Source organism: Pleurodeles waltl, chromosome 1_2 (genome assembly GCF_031143425.1).
Source record: "Pleurodeles waltl isolate 20211129_DDA chromosome 1_2, aPleWal1.hap1.20221129, whole genome shotgun sequence".
NCBI classification, from domain to species: Eukaryota; Metazoa; Chordata; class Amphibia; order Caudata; family Salamandridae; genus Pleurodeles; species Pleurodeles waltl.
The window spans coordinates 1,014,614,916-1,014,642,333 of NC_090437.1; the positions used below are offsets into that span (position 1 = coordinate 1,014,614,916).

Genomic DNA, 27,418 nt, shown 5'->3' on the forward strand with positions numbered 1-27,418 from the left:
AAACGGAATGTTACAGTATCAAAAAAAGTACAGAAAACCAATTCCCCTCAGGCATAGAAAGCAAAAAGTCTAGTTCAAGAGTGAAGGTGCCAGCAGATAATATGATGGCCTTGGTCCATACATAGACATACTTCAATGCTATTGATCATGGATTTGCCATCTCAAAACCTATCACGATGTTAGACTTCTCTCAAGTGTTTTTATATTTTTTTCAGCACAATTAATCTGAAGGAGGGCGAATTAAAAAGTTAGACCATCTTCCCATGATCACTCTATGAGAGTCCTGCTAATCTACGGACATTAGTCTGCACTCCCCATCGCCTGTACTTCATTGATACCTCTTATGATGAGCCCCTAACCTGAAACTCCAGAACTGATCAATGACCTCTGCAAGAGGATCTATAGCTCTTTCGGTTTTTGTGGCCAGGCCTCAAAGTCAACTGTAAAAAAAGGCAGTATAGGCTATTGTCGAAAAACGATTTCTGATCTAAGGACATTCCCTTTCTTCTTTTCTAGGCAGAAGTGTACCAAAGGTGCATCTTGCAGTATAAAATGGACAGGTACAAGCATAGTCAACAGAGTTCATAACTGAGGATTACAATTTATAACCAGGGTCTTTGGTTTTATTCTTTAGTGCACTATTTAGTAACGCTTATCGAAATCAAGAACAGAAATTGGGTTTATTAATATGTTGTCCATTGCTCATAGGCGTATCCCTGCTGTGGTTTGTAGAATGTTCTGAATCCACCACTATTTCTGGAAATTCCAATTGACATGTCACACGAAATCACCATAAGACTCAATCTTCCCATACACGGTGCTTTTATACATAGCTTTGAAAAAACCCTTATGCAGCGACAACAAAAAATAACCATTTCACTGGTTTTAATGGTGGTTGCTAAAGCTCTAGCCTGTCGTAGCTGTTTAATATGGGCGTGGGAATCTGTGTGGCTGATAACATCTTGCTGTCCCTCCTGCCCTTACACGCTTCACCTCACCTCTGTGAGCATGTTTTCTAAGCATTTACTATACAGATGGGATACTTAGCAATTCTAGTTTAATTCACACAAGTCTGACGTCTACTGGAAAAGAGCACGCTCTAACCTTCTAACCGGTTTGTCAATTTTCGTTGGTCCCACGGTGAGGTCCTCTTTCTTCCTAGTGAAAGGAACCGGAAGGAAGTGCCTCAAGCCAGGGCTGCTCAGCTTCTGAACTGCCCCAGTTCTCCTCATCCTCATGTCATCCTTCTCTCGATCAGGAGTTCTCGTGCCATCCTCAGTTTCAATGTGTCTTTGGCTTTCAACTTTAAGCACTTGAGAGCTTTCTTCCTTTAGAAAAGCGCTGCTTGTGGAACTAGGCGATCCCGCTATATGACAATGTGCAGCGGCGGCGGGCATTGGCACGCTACTGCTAAAGGAAGGCAGGGTCACAGTTACTCTCAGGGAATTGAAATAAGTATAGGCCCATAATAGTGGCACATGGCTATGTCTACGTGAGAAAATGTGCCTTTGTAACCACTAACCGATAAGCAGAAACAATATGCTCACACTCAGTAACTGTCGCGTTTTGCAAAACGTGCACCTTACAAAAAAATTCGACAAGCAATCCCCAACTCTTTCAGTGTATGAAGGTTTTACTAATCTTTCAAGGCTAAATGCACCTGCAGCATACCCGCACCAAATGAGCACAGCACTTACCAAATGGAGTGTATTTGCCAGCAGAGAGTAGTGAATTAGTAGCATCACCTTATGGCATGCAAGGCACATACAAGTTCAGAGTTGATCATGGATTAACCGCACTGATTAAGGTGGATTTTAAGATTTCATTATTGAAAATGTGTTTTTACGAGTCAGCATTTCTGGAAGGATGGAAGCAAGTGTAAAAGAAATTCTAATTAGCAACCAGGTTCCTCATGGTTCCAACCTGTCCCTGGTACTTGTCAACGTCCAAGTCTCTTAGCCAAGAGACATGGTAACAGCCCGCAAGCTCTCAGCTAAACAGTACTCAGACAACACGCAGCTTTATTTTAGGAACAGAGGCACTAAGCACATAAGCTTGCTGGCTAATTGCTTAGAAGTCATCCAAAGGCGGATGGCCAAGGCTGGCTGGCTATTTTACAACATACAGTTGCATGTTTTCATTAGTGTATAGCACCTCAGAACATAAACTTTTATATATCACACTAAACTTTTTTAGCTAGGCACAGCTTTCAATCTGTTGAGGAACTGTATGTTGACCATTGCATCAATAATTTGCTTTAGTATCTCAAGTGCCTAACCGATTACGCTATTGGTCTCAGTCATCTGGTGGCTTGGCTGACAATGTGGGGAAGTGGGTGTCTCTCAGTCCTTCAAAGATAAAAATCCTGTTGATACGTGCAAATATTATTTTAGATTTGTAATGATTGATTTTTCTTTTCCTTTCACAATAAGGCCAGTCTCGCCCTCAAGAGCCATAGCCCGCAGTTGGATCAATTGCTAATTAGCAACTATCAGTGATTCTTGTAAATGTAAGAACTAAATCTGTGAATATGTACTTCAAGATTTATACAACATGAATGCAACACTCAAATAGGACTCCTTCAAACTAAAAAAAAAAATGGTTATGGAAAGCCTCCAGACCAGCTGATTTTCTTAGGAGCTTTGACGGATTATGTTTCTTTATCGTCTCCTTGCACCTTCTTACAATAATAGCTGCTACAGTGTTTTGAGATGCAGATTTTGCATCGTTATCTTTTAAAAAGGCAAATCAATGTGATGCATACTCAAACGCCTCATGCTTGGAGAAGGCGAATGCAGCTGTTAGAAGAACCAACTAAGCACCTTCTGTCGTTTTCATGGAAGACGGTAATGCAGCTTGAGGTAGAGGAGACAAATTCTTGTAGGAAACTGATTTCAAGCTCCATGGGACGAGCTATTTTGACAGCAAAGATACAGGACCACAACCTTGCTTGGGGGATCTCAGACCTAACAGAGGACAGTAGGAAGGCTTTTATCACCGTGGGCGAGCTGTTTTTCTCTAACAGGAAAAAAGAAGCAAGGTGTGGTAGATTCGAAGCCCAGGGGAGCAGAGGAGAACCAATACTGCACTGAGTCAACGCAAAGGAAAGAGCATATTCATTAAAAGAACAAAGTCCGAAACCAGACTGTAAGGAAGGTATGAACTTTGAACTCCCCACATCACTATTTTACAAGAGGGGCAGGAGTCAGCCTAGTAACCATGTAATAGGGAGAATCTAAAATGTCATGAGTGCCAAAAGCAAATTTAACAGTTCAATCATTGAGGGAACTCTTGTTTGTAGATTGGGAGAAGGAACTGTTATTTGTGAAGAACAAAAAGGGGGAAGATAATTGTTCCTTCAATGTCACACATTATTTAGCCGGGTGATAAGTTCTACTACAACAGAAATAAATCCATCAGAACGAAATTATAAACTAAGAACTAAACAGTCTTACCATCTTATATTTCATTTGTCAAAAAAACATTGTTTAGGCTCAAACTAAGCTGTAGCATAAGGCTTAAAAGCATTTGCCTAGGTGTGTTTCACGAGTCCTACTGCAGGGTCTACAATGTCGTACACTAATATCAGCAACTCATTAGATGGACATGACCCAATAAGAAATGAAATGTAAATGTTTAAGAAATATAAAACTTCTGATAAGGAAAACAACAATAAATGGTTCAATTCTGACTTTCCACAACTCGGAGAGATAAGGATTTTACTTCCTCTGCACTGAAAAAAATACAACAAACCAGGGGGGAAAATCCAATATGAAATTCACACAGATTATGTAGAAATAAGATCCAAAAATGCTTATTACTCAATACACATTTTGGGGTTGCTGAACACAACCTGAGAGCTGATCAAAATCTTTCACTTCTAATGTACCCAAGCCAAATCCCCATTGATTGCCACTAAACCCAGTGTTCCAGTTTCACAGCACTCTTTCATGAATTTCAGCCAATATTAAATCATCCAAACCTCATAGAAAATACAAGCTTCTATGAAGTGCTAAACAAATACAACTGCATATCCACCCTCTGCTATTGCCTGGGGATATGGCCAGGCAGTTTGGTTGGTGTATTCCTACTGGGCTGATCTATGGAGACTGGGAAGCATTTATGAGTAATTAAAAGTAACTGAGATTAATTTAAGCATTCAACTCATCAATTGATTACTCTCCTCAGTGCAGTGGCTATGCCGAGACAAGGGACCCATGCTCACAGTGCTATAAGATTCAAGCTGCACCCTGCTGTAAAAGCCCAAATAGGCCGAACCTCTGTTATTGATTATGTTCCTATTCAGAGGGGACCTGTCCTGACAGTTTGGGCTACACTGCTCCTATTTGAGCAGGACCAAGGCTGATTTGTTGATCATCATTTCCTGTCCGAGGTGGGCTGGTCGGCAAAAAACAGATTGGAATACAGCAGAGTACGTACCAGTGGCTAAAATTAAACAGTCAACCCATCACCTTTTTGTTCCTCTCCTTGCCCTACAGCATGCATCATATTTCAGGATGACCTGGTAGATGATATTTCAGCAGTCAACTAAAGGCATAGAATTGTCGCTAAAAGCTCCAAAGCATGCATCCTCAACCCCGCATCTTGCAAAGCTGAATGATGATTCATACAAGCTTGTCATTTATTGTACCACTTCCAGATTACCATTTCCTGCCATGCCAGATAACAAGAAGTTTCCGAACTCCTACAGCGTTATATTTGAGGATAAAGGAATCCTTTGAAATTGAAATCCATATTTTATTAAATATCCTTTGACCGACTCATATGCCCCTTTTTATATTCAGTAGCTTTCCTTATTATTCAATCATAGCCGGATCTCTTGTTTTTGGGTTGGGGAAACTCCTCACAACACTTCGATTCTACCATTCCAGATAACAAGAAGTCTCCGAACACCTATGGCACTGTATTTGAGGGCATCTCTCTCTCTCTGTATATGTTGTATTTATATATATATATATATATATATATATATATATATATATATATATATATATATATATATATATATATAATCAACATCTCTCTCTCGCTCTTATATATATATATATATATAGATATAGATATATAGATATATATAGATATAGATGGAAAATGTCACTTACCCAGTGTACATCTGTTCGTGGCATGTTCCGCTGCAGATTCACATGCTGTGCATTATACTTCTGCCATCTAGTGTTGGGCTCGGAGTGTTACAAGTTGTTTTTCTTCAAAGAAGTGTTTTCGAGTCACGGGATCAAGTGATTCCTCCTCTTAGGTTCCATTGCGCATGGGCATCGACTCCATGTTAGATTTTTTTTTCCGCAGAGGGTAAGGTAGGAGTGATAGAGTATATAGGTGAAAAAGAAAAGAGATGTCCATGCTAAGCAAATCTGTATATATATTATATATATGTACAAGTGTTGTTAACTTAAACGACTACAGGCTCCCGGGGAGGTGGGAGGGTGCATGTGAATCTGCAGCGGAACATGCCACAAACAGATGTACACTGGGTAAGTGACATTTTCCGTTCGGTGGTATGGGTACCTGCAGATGCACATGCTGTGCATAGACTACAAAGAAGTTTGTCCTCCCATAAAAGCGGTGGTTAGCCTGTAGGAGTTAAAGTTGTTTGAAATAATGTTTTTAGTACAGCTTGACCTACTGTGGCTTGTTGGGGCTTGTTGTGTTGCTAAAACATCTACACAGTAGTGTTTAGTGAATGTATGTGGCGTTGACCAAGTAGCTGCTTTACATGTTTCAGCCATTGGTATATTTCCTAAAAAAGCCATTGTAGCACCTTTTTTCCTTGTAGAATGTGCTTTAGGAGTAACTAAGAGTTGTCTTTTGGCTTTAATGTAGCATGTTTGGATGCATCTTACAATCCATCTTGCTAATCCTTGTTTTGAAATGGGGTTACCTGTATGAGGTTTTTGAGAAGCTATAAACAGCTGTTTGGTTTTTCTGAATGGTTTTGTTCTGTCTATATAGTACATTAGTACTCTTTTAATGTATAATGTATGTAGAGCTCTTTCTGCCACAGAATCTGGCTGTGGGAAGAAGACTGGTAGTTCCACTGTTTGATTTATATGAAAAGGCGATACTACCTTTGGAAGAAATTTGGGGTTTGTTCTTAGTACAACTTTATGTTTGTGTACTTGTAGGAACGGTTTTTCAATAGTGAATGCTTGAATTTCACGGACTCCTCGTAATGACGTAATTGCGACTAGGAAGGCAACCTTCCATGTTAAGAATTGCATTTGGGATGAGTGCATAGGTTTAAATGGTGGGCTCATAAGTCACGTAAGCAATATGTTTAAATTCCAAGAGGGAACTGGCAGTGTCCTGGGTGGAATAATGTGTTTTAAGCCTTTGATGAAAGCTTTAACAGGAACTCTAAATAAGGAGCTATGCTGTATATTTTGTAAATATGCTGAAACTGCGGTAAGATGTATTTTTTTGGAAGAGAATGCTAAGTTTGATTTTTGTAAATGAAGTAAATAGCATACAATATCTTGTATTGATACTGTAAGTGGGGCAATCAGTTAAGATTGACAGTAATATACAAATCTTTTCCATTTGTTAGCATAGCACTGTCTAGTAGTGGGTTTTCTTGCTTGCTTAATAACGTCCATACATTCTGATGGTAGTTGTAAATATCCAAACTCTATGATCTCAGGAGCCAAATCGCCAGATTGAGTGTGTTGGGATTTGGGTGCCTGATTTGTCCTTTGTTGTGCGTCAACAGGTCTGGTCTGTTTGGGAGTTTGGGATGTGATACTACTGAGAGGTCTAACAATGTTGTGTACCACGGTTGACGGGCCCACGTTGGTGCTATGAGTATCATATTGAGTGTGTTGTGACGCAATTTGTTGACTACAAACGGAATGAGTGGGAGGGGGGAAAAGCGTAAGCAAATATCCCTGACCAATTGATCCACAGAGCATTGCCCTTGGATAGGGGATGTGGGTGTCTGGATGCGAGGTTTTGGCATTTTGCGTTTTCGCTTGAGGCGAAAAGATCTAGGTTTGGTGTTCCCCGTTATTGAAAGTATTTTTGAAGAACTTGAGGGTGAATTTTCCACTTGTGTGTTTGTTGATGATTTCTGCTGAGAACATCTGCCAAATGGTTGTGTATCCCTGGAATGTATTGTGCTACCAGGTGAATTTGGTTGTGGATTGCCCATTTCCAAATTTTCTAGGTTAGAAGGGAGAGTTGGGATGAATGTGTCCCTCCTTGTTTGTTTAGGTAATAAATGGTTGTCATGTTGTCTGTTTTGATAAGGACATTCTTGTGTGTGAGAAGAGGCTGAAAAGCTTTGAGTTCTAGAAGACAGCTAACAATTCCAAGTGATTTATGTGTAGCTGTTTGTGTGTTGCATCCCATTGTCCTTGAATGTTGTGATTGTTGAGGTGAGCTCCCCAACCAATCATCAATGCATCTGTTGTAATTATGGTCTGAGGCACAGGGTCTTGAAATGGCCGCCCTTTGTTTAGATTTGTGGAATTCCACCACTGAAGGGACATGCATGTTTGGCGGTCTATCAACACTAGATCTTGAAGCTGACCATGTACCTGTGGCCATTGTTGTGCAAGGCACTGTTGTAAAGGCGGCATGTTTAGTCTTGTGTGTGGAACAATTGCAATACAGGATGCCATCATCCCTAAACGTTTCATGACAAATCTGACAGTGTACTGTTGATTTGTCTGTATCTATGTAATTATGTCTTGGAATGCTTGTATTCTTTGCATATTTGGACATGCTAGCGCTTTTTGAGTGTTTCAGTATTGCACCCAGATACTGTTGTATTTGTGCAGGTTGTAGATGCGACTTTTGGTAATTTATTGAGAACCCTAGAGTGTGTAGTGTATAACGTAATGCGTATGGTTTTGACACTGCGTATGACTGTTTGATTTTATTAGCCAATCGTCTAGATATGGACAGACATGTATATGTTGTCTTCTTAGGTAGGCTGCGACTACCGCTAGGCATTTTGTGAACACCCTTGGTGCTTTTGTTATCCCGAAGGGCAACACTTTGAACTGATAGTGCTTTCCTCGAATGACAAACCTGAGATATTTTCTGTGTGTAGGATGGATGGGTATATGAAAATACGCATCCTTGAGGTCTAATGTTGCCATGAAATCGTGTTTTTTGGAGTAGTGAGATAACATCTTGAAGAGTTACCATGTGAAAATATTCTGACAGGATGTAAAGATCGAGGGTCCCGAGATCTAATATTGGTCTGAGGGTGCCATCTTTTTTGGGAATCAGGCAGTATAGAGAATAAACTCCTGTCCCTACTTGATCTTGTGGGACAAGTTCTATTGCTTGTTTGAGTAATAGAGATTTGACTTCTTCCTGTAACAGATTGATGTGTTCTGTGGATAGTTTGTGTTGTTTTGATAGTACCCAACTGTCTGGGGTAATGTTTTGCCAACTGGTGTGGAACTGATGCAGTCTTCCCCCCACAGGAGAGGTGTGGAGTGAAAGGGGATGAGCCAAGTCACTTGTTAGGGTGCGGTGGAGTTTGTTTAGAGATTTGAAACTTCCCTCTATTTTTGGGATACTGCCCCCTTTATGTGCCCCTAAAACCACCTTGTTGGTATTGTGGTTGGTAGGTTGGTTTTGCCTGTGATGTGGATGCCTCTGCTGGTTGTGATCTAAATCCACCTCTAAACTGAGGTTTCCGAAAGGATCCCCTGTATGGTGTGGTGTATAGTGCACCAATTGCTTTTGCTGTGTCTGAATCTTTGCGCAGTTTCTCAATGGCAGTGTTAACTTCTGGGCCAATAAGTTGTTTTTTATTGAACAGCATATTTAACACCGCTTGCTGTATTTCAGGTTTAAAACCCGAGGACCTGAGCCATGCATGCCTCCTTATTGTTACAGCAGTGTTGACACTACTCGCAGCGGTGTCTGCTGCATCTAGGGCAGATCTAATTTGAATATTGGTGATGGCTTCCCCTTCCTCCACTATTTGTTGTGCCCTTTTTTGATGTTCTTTGGGGAGATGCTTAATTATGTCTTGCATCTCATCCCAATGGGCCCTTTCGTATCTAGCTAACAGTGCCTGTGAGTTAGCTATCCTCCATTGATTCGCTGCTTGGGATGCAACTCTCTTCTCTGCAGCCTCAAACTTCCTGCTTTCTTTGTCGAGTGGGGGTGCATCACCTGATGACTGGGAGTTTGCCCTTTTTCTGGCAGCGCTTACTACTACCGAATCTGGAGGAATTTGTTGAGTTATATAATCAGGAGGGAGGTGGTTTGTATTTTTTCTCTATCCTGGGCGTAATTATCTTTGCTTTAACTGGCTCATTAAATATTTGATTGGCATGTTTTAGCATGCCTGAGAGCATGGGGAGGGACTGGTATTTTGAATGTGTGGAGGAGAGTGTATTAAACAAAAAATCCTCCTCCAACGGTTCAGTGTGCATGGTGACACCATGGTATGCTGCAGCCCTAGCTAAAACCTGATTGTACACCGTGCTATCCTCAGGTGGTGAAGGCTTAGAAGGATAGCAGTCCGGGTCGTTGTTGGGAATGGGATCTGCGTCATAAAAATCCCATGGATCTACATTGTCCTATTTTGTCAAAAGAATGTGATAGTGACTGCACTGGTGTAGGACTGGTAGGAGGAGAGGTATGCAGGTGTGGAGAGTGAGGAGGAGAATGAGGAGGAGAAAATTGAGCAGGTGGTGGTCTCTCCTTCAGCTTTGGCACTTTAGCTGGAGGCTGCATAGTGTCCAATTCCTCCTGAAAGGCTAACTTCCTCTTTGGTTTTGGAGGAGGTGCTGTTAGGATTCTGCCAGTTTCCTTGTGGATATGAATCCTGGCTTGCCTCTCATCCATTACCTCAAGTATTGGCTGTACTGGAGTCTCCTCTTCAGAGGTTTTGTGGCTTTCTTTTAGTCTTGAAAGTCCATGTTCCTCTGTGTATCCTGCTCTTTTCGGTTCCACAGCCAGCTTTTTCCGTATCGAAAAAGATGGTGTAGTGCATGATCTCTGCTCCGAAAGGGATTTCCACATTTTCGACTCCAAAAGATGGTGTTTACTCAAGTCGGAAACAGAGCCTTTTATCGACTCCGATGGTTTCGGAGGAGTGGCCTTTTTCGGTGCCGAACTGGCAGTTTGGTCACCGGACGTCTTTTTTCGGGCCGAGCCAAGGCCTTCCCGCAGTGGCGTACCCAAGGCCTTATGCTTCTGTCTTTGTGATGGTACAGGGGCAGGCGTACTCGCATGTTGTCCTGCCGTGACCGGTCTGTCTTCCTCGGATTCCTGGTCGGAGTCGGAACCTCTGTCTGCATGATCTCTTCCGCCTCCACTTTGAGATGTTCAGAGCTTCTGGACGCCATCTCGAGTCTCCGAGCCCTCCTGTCCCGAAGCGTCTTTTTGGACCGGAAGGATCAACAGGCCTCACAATTTTCTTCCCGATGATCTGGGGAAAGGCAAAGATTACAGACAAGATGTTGGTCTGTATAAGGGAATTTTGCGTGGCACCGAGGGCAGAATTGGAATGGAGTCCGATCCATGAGGCTTCCACGCGGTCGGCCCGACTAGGCCGAAGAGGGGCGCGCGCACCCCGATGGGCGAGTAAAGTTGTCTTCTCCGACTGTACCGATGTGTTGATGTAAGATGTAAACCCGATCTATACAATATAGATGAAAATAAGGCGTTTTCTACGTTTTCTGAATCGAACTTTCAGAACGAAAGGAAACACATCTGAACCCGACGGCAGAAAGAAAACAATCTAACATGGAGTCGATGCCCATGCGCAATGGAACCGAAGAGGAGGTGTCACTCGATCCCGTGACACGAAAACACATCTTCGAAGAAAAACAACTTGTAACACTCCGAGCCCAACACTAGTTGGAAAAAGTATAATACACATATACATATATATATTTATATATATACACACACTGTATAGAGAGAGAGAGCATTAAAGTGACTATTGAATGTGGATCTATGGTAAGATTAGTTTTTTCTTTATTATTATATATAATAGCCCAGTAGCCTATAGAACGTAGGTGCTCTACCCCAACATTGATTTTAAAAAAGTCTGGGAATTTGGGTCGACATCTACCTCTCATTCAGGCAACAAATCACTCCAATGACAAAGAACACTAACTTTCAAGCCCTAATACTGAGAACAGTCCCACCTTAATTACAAGTAAACCAAACAAATTAGCATATAAGAGCCTTACTCTCGTCTTGGCTGGACTAATGCTTGTACGCTACATTGGCATCCTGAGCACAAACTTCCAAAACCTACAAATAATTTAAAATCAAGACACAATACTATCCCAGTTCCAGGAAACAGAATCACATTGCCCCAGACCTATAATAATTTCATTGGTTTTCAGATAAAAAAGGATAGAACTCAGAGTCCTAAGATTAGTTTTCAAAATCTTGAGAGAAATCTCCCTAGTACAACTTGGGTCAAGAATTAGATCCAGCAATTCACATTTGATCAACCGTAATAAGCATAAGAGAAAAAAAGCACACAAGGTAGAAAAACCACCAGACCAAAAGACAACCCACCTCTAGAATTTGTTAGATTCTGGTCTGCGATCAACTGCCATCTATGCAACCTTCCAAAAAAGCTTTGGAAACATTTATCTTCAAATAATTCTCTAACTCACCATCAGACTTCATAGGGACCTACCCTCAAACTTTTCCAAAGGGACTGGGCCACTATAGACAATTTGGATTTTTTTCCATCTTTCTTCTCCATCAATCAGCATAATTTATCTCAAGCCGAGTCATTTACCAAATCTCCTCCTGCTTTCCTTGAGCAGCGAAATGGCCTTGATATCAGTTTAGAGAATTACAGCTCAACTAAACAAAAATATACATTAATGCCTTTTGAATAAAGTAGGCCTTTTTACCATACAGCCATTGAGGATTGTGCAGCTGGTAGTTACTTTCAAACCAAAACTGAATTTAATTGCTTTAAAGTCCAAAGAAGTTTATCATTGTAAACGATTTATAAGTAGATGTCAAATTGTCTTACAATGGCTAGAAGATCAGTGGCTGTGGGGAAGAACACAGTGAAAAACAAGAACTCTGCAGAGGTTTCACAATGTAGTCCTTGCTGCACCCAGGTCCAGTGAAGTAATTGGGAGTCAAATGTTTTGTGACGTAGGTTGTCAACACTCATTCTAACAATAGTTTGTTCCCACCTATCCTTTTATGTGCGGAAAGGTTAAAATGTTAGTAAGAGTTGCATTACATGTGTGTACTCAGTGCCACCAAAGCTAGTGGCAGTGCCCAAATTATTAAGCAATTAGCTCACTGCTATTGCCTTGCATTCTCACATTTTCTTTCATACACCAAAACCTTGCAACAAGCTCACACTACAGTTGAGCATCCTCTAGTATGCCTTTCAAGCACCAAAGATAGTCAATAATCTCTCACAAAGCTCACAGCTGTTGCCTTGCACCTTCCAATGCTCCTATGAGACATCAGCAGCAGGCCAGAAGCGTGGAGCTCTTGTCTTGCAACTTCTAACCTCTCTTCTTTCAGATGAGTCGCTAAGCACATTTCAGGAAATCTCTTCTTCTGCACACGATGATGAACAATTGAAACTGGTGAGAGTACATTTCCAACAGGACAAGCCATTTTCCGAAATGCACCTAGCCTTCTCATACCCATGTCATCTCTAGAAGGCACTGGGCGGCACGTCTCCTCTTTACTAACTTCCAGCTCTTCACTTAGGTTGGTTGAAGTCTGCTTCTGAGATACTAATATGGTAGGAACTTCTCTGGAAACTTCCTTTGCTGTCAACATTATTACCTCACTAGTAGATTTTGTTGGCAAGAGGAGAAAATGATAATTATAAAGAAATAACAAACCAGTTTGAATCTGAAGCCAAACATTAAGCAGTTAGTGTGCACAAGGCATGTTGCTTTTGAGTAGCCTAGCTTAAAAAGGCACACTTTTAAAACCTTCCTTCCTGATGTTGAAAGAGATCATGAATGGATTGGTTTGCTCAGCATGCATCAGATCAGAAAACTATGTAAACCCTTTAGCAAGGGTACTATCTATATACAATTGATAACAACTGCAAATCATGCTCTCCATGGTAACTTCTGCACCTCAGCTTGCTCCCTTCCCCCCAAGCCTGGCAGATTTCAGGGGAGCCCTAAATCCTCCCACTCTTCCAACCACCCAAAGCCTCTCAGCTTCCCAATGAGACATCTTTCGCTTCTGTAGCCCAAAACATGTAAGCATACTTATACTTTTATGGCCCACACCTCTCATATAAGAACTGGCTAAGAATTCAAGGGGAAACTTTGTGGGACGATACCCACTGACACATCTAGGGTTCACCAGTGGGAACTGCTCCTGCTAAGTCTGCGACTTTTAGCCTGTTTGCAAAATCTACTGGCATTCATGAGGTCCAGTGACTTGTGATAAAGGCAAAAGTGGGCTGATAAGGTCTGCTGGAGAGACTCAGGACAGCACTCTCACAGTAAATGATAGAGGATTACAAAAGCTTTCTTAAAGTATCACTTTAGCGAGCAAACAGTTTATGAAATCTGCCTGGTGGATGCTTTCCGGGAGACTCCAACATCACTCTTGAAAAAGCAAGCACAAATGTTCTCATTAACCAAAGTTAAATCTTGCAAAGCATAAGGAACTGGACCAAAGTTAGTCTTTCCTGTTGCTTGTTAGAACACAATCTCTTTTTCTAAAAACCTATGTCCGTCTTGCATGCAGTTATCTTGTCACAATCCAAACTCGACACAGTTAATAGCCACTAAACAGTCTCAAATACCTGGGGTCAGGATGCAACACCTCCTCTTCCAGCTCTTTGGTGCAGGTGATTGGTGCACAAGCTGGAGAAGTTGACGCTGCTGCAGCGCAAGCTTGGGAACTAGATTTTTCTACTGCAGCTTCGCCAACAGCCTCGGGCTTAGCTATGCTAAGCTTCTCCCATTTCTGCTGGTCAATCTCGGTAACGGGTCCAAAGTGCACAAACCTCTGCCTGGGGTGACCCCTCTTTCTGGACTCTCTTGCCTTACGGCAGGCGAGGTCATCCTCAACTGACACTGGCACTTCCTCTGTGGCTTTTGAATCAGATTTATCTTTATGCAAGGGAAGCCTGGACTCATCATCACTGACCAGCCAAACATCAAAGAAAGGAAAACGTAAAAGAAGAAATAAAGGTTTAGCACCACAAGAAAAAATAGAAGCACACTAGGGCAAACAAAATAAATGCTTACTCGTCTAATGATGACGCCAAAGTAATGTATGTAAAGAGGCTACATTTTAAGGAATACTTTTTGAAAAAGTTGAGAGTATTTTGTAAACGTTAAAGAGTACATTAAGCATGTTTCTATTTAAATTACTCATCAACAATAAAAAAAATTGTATCATATAAAAAAAATGTGTTTGATTGTGAAGGTAATATTTTTATTTTTCGCAGTTAGGCAATAGTGTAAGGCTTGTATTAAAACAGTATTTCATCACAACTGCAGGCTCTAACCTAGTGAACACTTATGTGGATCTCAGAGCCTACACTCTTCTCAAAACCAAATTTATGTTGGGACATACGACTTATGGTAAAAAATGCATCAAAATGTTCGACTGCATTCAAAAGAGGGCCTACTTTTCAGGTGCAAACTACATGTATATATAAATAAATACTTTTAGTGCAAAACAACCCTTTGGTAACTACACCGTCGCATGCCAAAGTTAGGGCGATCTCCTTTTCTTGCTGGTGCAGCACTTCAGTCTCTACTGCCTCAAAAAACAATCTATCCAGTTCATGGGTCTGGGTGCACTGTGGCTACTTAATTGTCTTCCAGCCACCCATATTGAAAAATGCAATGCAATTCTCTTAAAAAATATGTGTCTGTCAGGGGCAAGACCCAGTCTCTAAAACAATTTGAAATTACACTTGAGACTTCAAAGCAGATTAATACACCTCACATATTCACTCTTCCCAGCAACAGGTCCACCAGATTGTGAACAAGTGGCTTGTCATATCTTCAAAACCACGATAGTAATTGCAGTGGAGAAATAAGCTCAAGTATATGTTTCTATGCAGATGCTGTAAACAGGTGAAAGGAGAGCGAGTAGGTGAGAAGGGGAATGGCAGTGACAATTAGGAAGCAGCTGGATGAATGAGCGTGTAAAGGAAGTCATGGACCTGTATGTGTGCGCAAACAGGTGCATGCATGTGTGAACCGTGCTGACTTACAAAATGGCAGCGGATGTTAGCCTTGTGATAGAGGAAAGAGAAGCTACTCTTATTCACACTACATACAGGAGGATTTATGTGATCTTCTTATTGGGTGTTATATGTCACTGTGATGTCTTTTTCTTAATCCAACTAAAGGTTCACAACACCTAGTGCCAGAGTACTGGAGGTTGTCTTACTTTCTTGAAGTTTATAGATCTGTGCATAGCGTTCTATCAAGTGTCCATTCACATCTACTGAAGTCTAGGTATGCATCTCAACAAACCTCGTTTCAGCCGACACTTTTAGCCTCTCCCAGGTCTCTAAATCTGCCTTGGTTATCGAGACGTTGACAAAGCTCGGTGGCTCCCGAGGCTGCGAAGAGCTGCCTTGAGTTTTGCGCTTGGCCAAGTCATCTCTTTGAACATCTGGAATCTTCTCAGGCTCTTCCTCCTCTTCTGACTCATTCTCACAGAGACTCAGAAATGGATTTTCCTTGCGTGTTAAAATTTGGTTCCCCTCTTCCAATCGTCCCTGCTTTTGACTAGACCAGCAAACGTTTCCACAGGAACAGAAAACATTGGATGGGAGGAGGAACACAACAGCAGCGTGTTAATAGGAGTGTGCGAAGTTGATAAAACGAACAAAATAGCAGGCATGTTAAAGACCTATGATCACTTGGCATGAATATCAATTTCCTTTTTGGTCAGTACTTCATGCCAGCTTGGACTCCACCTCACCAGGGATAGCCACAGTAACTCAGGCGTTACTGAATGAGCGACTCCTGCTGATACATCTTGAACCTGACAGACACTTCTAATCCCGCCACTACTAAACTTAGTCACCATCCTAAATCAAGCCTCTTTGGTTAACAGCTGTTGATTTTTCCTTCCTCGCTCAAATCCAATTTGTTTAACATTTCAGAAAGCCACATTAAAGAAGTCTAATTAGGCTGCAGGAAGGGCTGATATTTCAAACAAGCGAAAATGGAGACATCTGCACCGCATATTTTCTCTGTCTAAAGCTCACAAAAAAGGCAGAAACAACTTGTACCATTTTGCATATAAGAAACGTTTTACAAAACGCTCACAAGACAATGTGCTTTGCTTCCACGATGATCCTAAAATATTGATTTTATAAGTAAATCCGACCCATATTACAAGTTTCAACAAAGTTGGTGTTACACAAAGACTGCATATGTTCTACCAGGCATTACCCACAGTACAATTCTCATCCACGTTAACTGATCTGCTTTATTCTCACAAATGTGATTCAATATTTAAGAGAGCTACCAAACAAACTGCACATCGTCTACATACAATCTCAATGCACAAAAGTTCCTTCTCAACAAAAACCAACAGTAAATCTGCCATCACTGTTCCGATTATAATACTTTGGTGGCTGCCACTTAAAATATTCCAACAAGCAAATTTCATTGAAGGGATAAAAAACAGCACTTCTCTACCATCCCGCTTATTAGACTGCCACTGAGACTTCTCGATTTTACTTCTGGTTCTTTCTTGGAACTATACATGGCCTTCGTGGACACTGGTGGTATCTTTTGAGGTCCGTGGCTTTGCACTCTTCTGGAGTGTGCTGTCAAGTGACACTAACTTGTGGCAGTGAAGAAGAGGGACTTGGCTGCCAGTGCTCCACCTTAAACTGTGCTATGGCTTCATATGTTACAAAAATATGAGTTTTTAAAAGAAAAGGTCAGTGGACATCTGATAGGCAACTGCCCGCCACGGTTCTGTAAGGTGCTGATCGCTTGACTGTGACTGACCCAACCCCCACTGGAGCATGAGCAATTAAGTAAGAACTGAAATTCAGGATTCTTAAGCCACATTTTGTGGTGGTTTGCAAGTAAGAAATCACGAAGCCGAAAACTGTGTCAACATTTATTTTGTTGATCATCACACCAGCCAATGTGATTTGCTCTGGCTGGGAGGATCCCCCTTTGAGCTTTTTCAAGGCAATGGTGGTCTTGCTAAGTCGTATTTGGTTGGGGCATATATTCTGAACTTGTTATTACAGTGTAGGAGTCATAACTGTGCGTCTGTCCGCTTTAAAAGTGTTCACTGTTGCTATTGTGGATAAACACAAACAGCAGTGTTTCGCATAATTCAGCTCATAGTCAGGGTACAGTTATACAACGTTACCAAATGCCAAATACTGCTACTGGAGATGGGATCTGGGCGCAAGGGAAGAAGGTTGGTCTCACTGGAACCGAGATATTAAGTTATGAAGGTGCGTAGGTATTGATGTGTCAAGCTGAAGTCTGTACTTATTCTACAGACAAGCTGTGAGTGATCACTGGGTTTGTTCTTGCAGGATCACACTTTGTCCAGGGTCCTGTAACACCACTCAAATTATTTGGTGTAGGTCACATAGAGCATACTGCAAACCGTGTAGGTTGAAAGCGTGGCAAAAATGTGGAATTCTATCCAAAGTGGGTGTTTACAAAATGCTTAAATCTATATTTCATACTTTTTGACAGGAAAGACACCGGTCAGAGTTGTGTGTATGGACTGCTCCATGTCCGTCAGTTGCAGCTGAGGGACCTGATGAGTACTTTTAAGAGGGGAGATGCTTTCGTGGCAGGTTTACCAGAAATATTGGCTTCAAGATGTTTGGAGCCAGCTTCGTGCCTACCGCACTCATCTGGCCCCATATAATGATTGTGCTACGATGCAAAGCTCTGAGCAAAAATTAGCGATAAATAGGTCATTTGCTAAGTTTACTTTGCAAGCCTTATCTTTCTAGTGAGGGCCTGGTGTGATCTAGGTAGGTATGCATGTAATAAGTGACATTCCCATGTTGTCACTATTGGGTTAAAAATAAATCAACATGCACGACTTAATTTAGAGTTATGAATTAAGTGAAAAATCACGAGTAAACAGTTTCTGCACCTGGGAATTCTCTTTGCACCCAACAGGAGATGAGCACAAGTGCTACTCACTCCAGAATTTTGAATAGTCAATTAATTCTGGGTCAAACCAGGAGGGCATTAGAAATCCATAGCTTCTCAAGTAGTGGAAACAGAAGCGCAAAATCAAGCGAAGGAAACATTTCCCAGGTTCTTCCTTATGAATCGCGAAAAAGTAATTGAATGCAAAAACTAGCTTACGTTTTGGGGAAAGGGGCATTATTTTTCCAAGCTTTTTTGCATCGCTTATTACAGCATAACTCCAAGTAATGCTCAAAAAATATTCATTCCTACTGTGTGCCGTGCTTAACAGAGAAAACAAGTTTATAGAGATTAGCTGAAAATTCAAGTATTTGCAGTGAAGCCTGTCCGTGCCCATAAAAAAAAAATTGTTAGAAAAAAATCTGATTTTCAATCTTCTAAAAATCTTTTTTTTTTTAAACTTACTTTGAAAAACATTGTTTGACAATTACTACCTCATTATAAGTCCAAAACAAAATGCAGACAACCTGCCCCACACTTATACAATCAAGATTAGACCGACCACTAACAGAATATCTTAAGTACAGGTTAATTAGCTGGCACTCTACTGAGGACCACACACACATCAAAGCGTTACCAGGCGATGGGAGTCAGAGCAGGTAATTAAATGACAGCACTTCAAAGGGAGTGGAGACGGCTTGCAAGAGAGGAATAGATGCTGTTACCACCATATGATAAGCACATCCATGGCGCAGACCCAGGAGCTGCAAGCACGGAGGCTGGAATGGACTTGCTCGAATAACAAGCTGCTTTAGTATGGAAAGGGAGATGAAAAAGTAGGTAGAGTGATCGCGAATGGGGACTAAAGGAATCCACACAGAACCGTTTGCTTACAGTCACCTGTGACCTTTGGTGTGGATTCTGCTAATTATTAGATTTGTTCCGAAATGTTTGCAGACCCCCGCGTTCTGGTGTGCCCCTTTAAAGGCAATGTTTTTGCATGTGGTGGTTATTACTTTTTATTTTCCAAGCGCTGTAAACAGTTGTTCATATTATCCAGTTAAATGAAAAATGATATGATTTGAGGGTGGATCACAACAATCATAAGTAATGCACTAACGATCACCTTAAAGATATGGATTTAAACAGGAACTGAAGTACTGATAGCAGATAATCTGTGGGTAATTAAAGGCAAAACATATTTGAACATATATGCACAATCCCAACTCTGGAGCACTTCTCATCTGAATTGAACCTAATCCCAACCCACTCAGAAGATATTTAAAACTATATTCTTTGAACTTTAATGTCCTTTGGACTCATCTCCTCAATGTTCCACACACTGCCCCTATCTCGGTTTCCTTTGCTCCCTCACCAAGAAGTAACTACTTCCGGCTGTTTGGGCCGAACACAAAGTCCTAACAAGAAAGAAAAACGGACTAGTATCAAGACCCCAGCTTTTATAAATAAGATGTAGACCAAATTCTTATAAATTTGATTCTGAACTAACATGCCTCCTCTATGCAGTACAAGATAAAAAGAGGGTAAAATAAAAACATTTGGGTTGCTTGTGATACCTGGTCAGAGCTGGGCTCGTCCCCGAATGCTCCTGAGCGGGCAGTCGGAGATCTTCTCGCTTGTTTCCCTTTTGGACTGCGTAGAGTCCGAGAGGAAGCTGACTGACTGGAGTTGGCTTGATCTGGCTCATCCTTATTCTTCGGGTTGCAAGGTCATCCTTCTGGATATCAGGAACTCTGCACTCATCGTTGTCCTCCTCGGAGTCCGAGCCCTTACCATGATAGCCTACCAAAAACGTGTTCTCTTTACGAAGGATGATATCTGGTGTTCCTGGCTTGGTGCCATGATCTTCAGAGGTTTGATTAGGACTAGTAGTTAAAAGTAAACATTATTTTGCACTTTATATAGGAAAAGAGCAAAAAATAAATAAATAGCGCGTGCAAGTGAATGCTGTTAGTATAAACCACATTCATGATGTCATGAGTACACCAAACTAAATTTTTTTTTATTTATGACACACAAAGCGTTCTGCTCTCTTCTGAAAACTCCAACAAACAGGGCGGTCACTTAACAGTGACAATGACACTGACATACACAAACCTCTAGCCAAAAATTGAATCATCTAGTAAACTGAGATTGAGTTGGGAGGACATATAAGACAACATTATTACACAGCTTCGCCACAGAAGAAACTAATACATGCTTCAACCATTCTCTTTGGTAGGTCAATGCTGCCCTCCTTAACAGAGTCTTTTATTGCATTTTATTTAGATATGTTATTGCGCTGATACTTTCTAAAAATATGTTAAAGTGCGCTTTACACCTTTGGGGAAAGAAAGGAACACCCTTGCGTCACAATAGGTTACAAGATGGTCAACCGTATCACACTGTAGTCCCTGGTTATTAGTGCAAGTCCAAATATGTATTTTGTACAAAGTATTTTCATTGGGTAGGTGGCAGCGGTGCTTAATTTGTAAATGAAAACGTGCCGGTGCCCAAAGCTCTCCTCTGAAACACACGGCTGCTGCAATTAAATGTGTGAGCATGGAATACTGAGGTAGCATGATTCTGAAACCAGCTCAGGTCTCGTTAATCAATTTAATTTTTTTTAAAAAAATTTTTTTTAACAGCCTCTCCATACCTTTCAGCTCACTCTTGCAGCTTTCTGTGTTCCCCCTTTGTGACTCTCGTTTTTCTCTTTCTCCGTCTTTCCCATATGTGCCTTTGGCTCACAGTAAATGCTTCAGGCAGAAACATAAGTGCTGGCCCTCAAAAATAAGTGCCGGAGACCCGCACCGGAAACCACTGGCTCAAATTAAGCACTGGGTGGCAGGGTGTGTTGATCCTCATTTGGAGTGACTTCAGTTGAGGTTTGAAGGAGGGAAGGGAGGGCCCCCATCTTATTTCAACAGAGATGTTATTCTATATCTTGGGAACAGAACCTGAGATGGCAAAGGTTGAAGCTTTGTAGTATTGTTTTATATAACTTCAAAGATGTTATTAGTATGTCTCTAAAATTGTAAACTGGAGTACAGCTCAAAGACTCAGCTTTGGCTACTATTAAAGGATTTAAGTCTCTAAATAATGAGAAATGGAAATGGCTAAAACTTGTCTTTAATTGAAAATCTAAGCTCAAGTCTCGTGACCACATCTCGTAACAATCAGAGAGACAATATTTTAGAGAGATGTTTGGTGACTGTTTAACGAAATGTACACGTAGGCTGTATAGCTAATTTTCTTTTCCATGTGTACATGTGAACTCTTAGTAAGAGCCTTGTCTTGTCCCATCACTAGTAGTCTCTTGCAAACGATGAAAAACCAATGTTTGGTAGGCAAACAGAAATAATTGGTTTGTAAATTGATCCAGAATCCTAGATAGTCTATATTAATTTGTACAGTGCAAATAAAGTATAATGTATGTCTTTTACATTTGCTTTGCAGTAATGCACAATAAACGTTTTGTAAATCCAGAAAAATACCACATGAAATGCGCTTCACTTGCCACATTTGGCATCTTGTCAAAGAACTATCCACAAGCTTGCTCGCTCATGCTTCCCCTTTAGAACAACTTCTAAACAGAACATTTTTCACTGACTATCATTCGAAAAACTGATTCTAGGCACACCTTGCATTGGTGTGTGCTGACAGCAGGAGCAGATATGGTGGAAGAGGAGGGGCCCAGCGGCAATGTTGGAGGCATTTTTCAAATACTGATTGGAGGGTTTAGTGTGAGCCTGCAAACGTGTAATTGCAGTAATGCGGGTGTTGATTGGCTGGGGTGGGGAAGGATGTGCCTAGTACTGGGGTCAAAGGTGTGGGCAAGAAATCTCTTTGTTTGCTTGTATCTCCAGCTGCCACCTGCTTCATCAGACTGTTGTATGATTTTTTTGTCCCATTACCCAGGCCCATATATTTTGCTGAGTTATCTGTTTGCCAGAGATGGAGGGGTTCTTGTTACAGGAGTGTGTTGGCGCACTGCATGTTTTTTCGTATTTGTTTCTGTTTCATTTTGGCTTGGTAGGCTCATTGTTGGCCACAAGACAGGTCAACACCTGGGCATCATGCAACAAAAATGTGGTACAATTCTTATAAAGTGGATAGTGGATTCTTTTACCCCAAGTGTAGTCTTTGCAGCTCTACCGGTAAAAAGATGGATTGAGGGTGGGCTTTATGCAACTATGTCAAGCCCTTCGCACGTCCTCCACATTAATGCCCTGGGGAAGGAGGAGATGAAACCAAGTTATGGCCTAGTTTCTGGGGTACCCAGAAGGGTGCCGGTGGTCCCCACAGGGATTACACTAACTGGCCCTTCTCCCTAGTTAGGGAGTAGAAAGTATTCTTTAAGAATCTGGAAGGGGCCCCACGGTCTGGCAAGGGCCCCTCAGTATGCAAAGCTACAGGGACTATCTGGGCGGGCAACCATGTGAGCAACAGGTAGGACTTGGAAGGGCTAATCAACAGGCGTTTCTTGACTACCTTCTTTACCTAGGTTACTGAATTAATATATTTTGTATTCATTCATGCAAATGGTTAACAATGTTTTAAAGGGGAAGTTGTTTTGGTGTAAATAAAAACAGCCCGAGAATAGTTCACAAAACCAAAAACATACAATCTCATTTCAGTAATTGTGTGGTATCTTGATCTTGGGGAGTCTACCCAGATTAAGAGGTCCCCTCCTTATTTCACAGGAGTTATCACTTGACGACAATAATAAACCCATCACTAGAATCAATACTTTATCTTTCTAAGTTTCTGCTTATCTCAAAGTAACGCTTTTGTTCAAACCGATAATCTCGTCAACTGTACACATTTTGCAGTCCTCTCTACTGTCCCCTTGTCAATCAGCCTCTGTGCCTTGGGCTCTGTATTTGATTTGTCATATTTGTCCATAATAACGGCCTGAGATCATTGGTCAAAAGAACACATTGGACCTGCCCGCTGCTCTCCAAATGATTTTCCAGCCACATACCCAGAAGAGGCTATCCTCATCAACCAAGAGCGGCAGATACAAACTATTGATAAAATTCCATGGTGTTACGCACCTACTTCGGTGATGAAGTGGTATCCAACCTCAGATGGCACAGGGAGTGATTTACAGTTACACAGATGTGAGACATATGCCTACAATTTGCAGATGCCCCATCCGCCCTATTACAGTGGATTCATTTTGGCAGTTGTCCTGCATCTGCCAAGCTTTAATAGCCTCCAAAGTTGACATGCAAGCTACCAAGAGTAACATGCGTTCCTGTCAGTGATTAGTCGGGCCTTTTCAAAATGCAGCAAGCAAAGTCTGAGATGACAAAACAAAGAAGTATCAACCTACTTTGGCATATTTTCATACTAAATGAATATAAAGCTTACACCATAAAATTGGCCATTCGTCAAATCAGATGAGACTATCTGGTATCACCTAGTCAATGCCTATGGCACTTTGAAAGTTAACTATTTCCTTTGCCATTCCCTTTTCCTCTCCTGTGCATAATCAGCTGATGGTTGCTTGGGACCACTTAGCATATTATTTGTTACCAGTCTAATTAACCAGGGAAAGAGGTTAGGTCTGAGCTTCCTGCGTAGCATCACAAACCATCTAGTATAAATAAATGGAATAATGCAGGACTACAACACCGTAGTCAGTCTCATTTACTGTCCACAAAATAGATTGAGGAAAGTGTTTGATGGGACTTCCTATTTTTTGGATTTGTTAGAAAGGAATTGTCTTGCAACTCTATGAAATAGCTTCACTTTAAATGCAACTCCTAAGCTTCCTGACCTCTCACAGATCTACAGGACTTCAACAACCTATGTGAAGCGTTTACTAATTTACAAAATATCCCAAAAAGGGGCTAAATTGACTCAGCACATTGTATCGCAACAACCTTATACGTTTCCCCCACCCCATGTTTTCTGATCTCTTCTAGTTAGATACATCATTGTTTGCAACTTTGTGACCTTTGAGACAAGACTTCTTATAGATAGTGTCACCTTTGGAAACTAGCACAAGGGGTTGGTCATCATCAACTTCTAATCAAAGCAGACAACAGCCTTCTTCACTTCAAGGATTTCTTCAGCATTCATTCTACTCTTGTAAAATAGGGGAAGAAGGAAATGTCTTTCACTGTCAGCCGAAACATTGATTTTTTGCATTGGATCTATATCTTCAGCTGCGCTTGTTCTACTACTGTTTTTGTTTCTGCGAAAAAACATGTGTAATGTAAAACGGACCAAAGTAAAGATGGTCTTTATCGGTCGTACAGGGCCATTCTTGAAAAGATATTAAAGTATTACCAATAGTAAGAATTTCTTTAGTAAAACCATAGGTTTAAAAGAAAGGCCCCTTAACTGGGAGTATCAAGACTAATAGTTTTCAAAAAGAGGTAACTTCATGAAGTACCACACAGAATAAATCACAGGGTAAAAATCGTAAAACTAAATGAGAATTTAACTGGACAGGGGGACAAGTAATAGCTGACCAATGGTGCTGCCCAATGATCTGAAGACCAGATGCAGATGGTAATCCGTACCGCTCATTTAATTCAAATACACATATATGTGTAATTCACGCTTGTATACCGTGCAGAATTCAAGTATGAAAAACTCAGGGTCAACTTACACTGAAGGCAAAGTAAATTGTAACAGTGGTCATGATTTGTATATGCAATGATAGTTTACAGTACCAAAGCAAGGAATTGTAAAGGAGGTTTGTTGAATCACTAAGCAAAAGTGTACGTTTGTGCTTTTCTCAGTTGTAATGCCCACCTGTCCGAAATGTGTGTAAATTAACAATTTAGCAGAGAAATTCTAAGAGAATTATTATTAATTTTTCATAGAAGAATATAATGTCGAACCCCTTTAAAAAATACTTTTTTAGAAAATCAAGAGGAAAATCTGCCTTTTTCACTTTTAATTTGGAAAAGAGAAACCATGTTTCGAATATACTTATTAATAAAAAATAAAAAAAAGGGGGGATGTTATATTTCAGGAAACAAATCCACATTTTGCTTGACCAAGTGTAAGTTCCTTGCTCAGGGCTCAAAGCAGGGCTTGTTGCTATACTGTTCTTCATAAAAATCACATCGATTTTCATAAGGACTTTTCAGCAGGTGTATTTTACACAGTTAACCCAAGGGAATGTGTGTGAATTAGCAAACATATTTAGTGATTTACAAGTGGAAACTCACTTCCCAGCCGTTGTGTATGTTTTTGACTCCGTCCAATCTAAAGAGGCTTCAGTCATTATTGCTGGCATGCACTAGGGGTAGGTATAAAGTGGATGCTTTGCACACAAGATGTCTAGAAAGCGCCTTATGGCAGGGTCAGGGCATGCTGCAATAATGTTCTTTCCAGTCAATACCCTCTCACTTGCAAATGTAAAAGAAGATAATCAAAGCATGTCTAGGTCTTCACAGACATTCTACCTTAAGCAAGTGAAAATACTTTGTTTGGAGTCAAACATCCAGCCACTAATGCATGCATGCTGATAAATAAAAAAACGGGCTCGCCCAAACTCCAAGCACAAATGTTGTGGACAATTTTCATGTACTTGGTGCGCAGGTTGTAAAATACATTTTCTCACTGCTGTAATAAATCTAGAGCGACTGATGGATACAGGGGCTTACACTCGGTGCACCCGGTTTCACTCAGGAAACTTAACATCTTTCCCAGTCAGAAGATGGCCTACAGTGATGCCAAGCACAAATTCGAGCACCTCCAGCTCATCATAAATACATTACAAGGGCCAAGCCTGTATCTAAAAGGAATGCATCACAGATTCACTGCACCAGGATACCCAGGCAATGACCTATCCTGCTATTAGAACAGACAACCTCCACCGCATGACCCTGAGGCGCAAACCAGCCTCTAAAAGCAATATTGCTCACTCTCTATCATTACGTTTACTATATAGAATCCATTGAACACCATTAAAAAATAAATGATTTTTCTTAGTACACAGTTAAGCTCAACTGTCTTTTTCGAGCCAACCCAGACCAGAAATATAGACCGCATTTGCTCCTGTCCCTGGGAACAGCCTCTGGAAATTGAAGCATTCTAGCATCAAGATTCACCTGTAAGCTGATGATATACAACTCTACTTGAAAATCATCCCTGCTTCAGACATTCAACACAGTTTGCACATCATCCATACGTGGATATCCAGCATCTGCCTGAAACCCAACCCAATCAAAACAGAATTTGTATTTGTCAAGACCAATAAGCAAGATACAGTACAAAACTGGCTCAATGACAAACATTGGGAGCTTCGAACCCCAACTTTTACCAGAAATCAATTCACTTGAATTCACCAAGGACACCAACGTCACCCTGAAGGAATACACTGCCAAACAAAGATGACCTATTACAAGCTCTCTTTTCTAAAGGTAGTTAAATAGTTTCTTCCAGAAAGCAACATCAGAACTACTGTCCAAGCTCTCATATTCTCCTATCCGAATAGTGGTAAAGTCCTACTACACAGCCTCTTAGAAACCATATTTTCACCCTTTAGGTGAAAGCACGTCTCATCCAAAGCCTGAAGAAACATGAAAGCAGAAACCCCAAACATGATGAAACTCCACTGACTACCCTTACCAGTCCAAGTTTTCAACGGCAACTGCATCATGTACAAAGCCATCACGACAAGCATCACCACTTTTCTTGCAGACAAGCTCACCATCTCTGATGGTTCTTGGCATACTCAAAGTCATGGCACCATAAGACTGCAGACTATGAAGTGTAAAAAAGAAAAACACAAGCACTGCATGCCTTTTCCATCTAAACCACCAGGATCAGGAACAACATCTTCGTATCCATCAGGACAGCCATAATGTTGCTCCAATTTAGTATAGAGTTGAAGTCGCACCTCTTATAAGAGCACTACATCACAAAGCATTAAAGGTCGACAACCCAACTTCCTCTACTGTTACCCATTGACCTTATGCTCATCTGTGACTATGTACAACGCCACCCTGCCTTTAGGCTAGGTTCATGCTACAGAAATAATATATATATGTACACATACTTCTGTAAGGATTGATGACAGATTTGCACACAGATTTCAGCAGAATGCCTCGGGCACACAGCAAAGCATTCTTCAATTCATTCACTTCCCCTTGTGGATTTCATGAGTTGCAACAGCTGCAAGTTCATTATTCTTCATCTATAAAATGCCTCAAGTGTCCTCTCAGACTCATCCCATCACACTCAAAAGATAAACCCACAGCTGTGCTGTACTTGGCCCCTTTAACCTATCGGTAAATTCCTAACTGAAAAGTTTAATCCAGAGACAGGTGTTCCGCAGCATGTCAGACCAC

The 27,418-nt window shown here is 41.1% G+C and overlaps 1 protein-coding gene across 4 annotated transcripts in view; it reads right to left on the reverse strand.

The window, feature by feature from the left end:
• Nucleotides 1-27,418, reverse strand: part of LIMCH1 (LIM and calponin homology domains 1) — a 662,913-nt gene that overhangs the window by 146,045 nt on the left and 489,450 nt on the right. For all 4 annotated transcript variants that reach the window (XM_069201855.1, XM_069201848.1, XM_069201843.1 and 1 more), the window contains exons 10-13: nucleotides 19,673-19,981; nucleotides 15,474-15,731; nucleotides 13,781-14,122; nucleotides 1,105-1,410 (exon numbers count right to left, since the gene is read on the reverse strand). In XM_069201855.1, coding sequence (XP_069057956.1) covers nucleotides 1,105-1,410; nucleotides 13,781-14,122; nucleotides 15,474-15,731; nucleotides 19,673-19,981 — 1,215 coding nt within the window. The remainder of the gene's footprint in view (nucleotides 1-1,104; nucleotides 1,411-13,780; nucleotides 14,123-15,473; nucleotides 15,732-19,672; nucleotides 19,982-27,418) is intronic.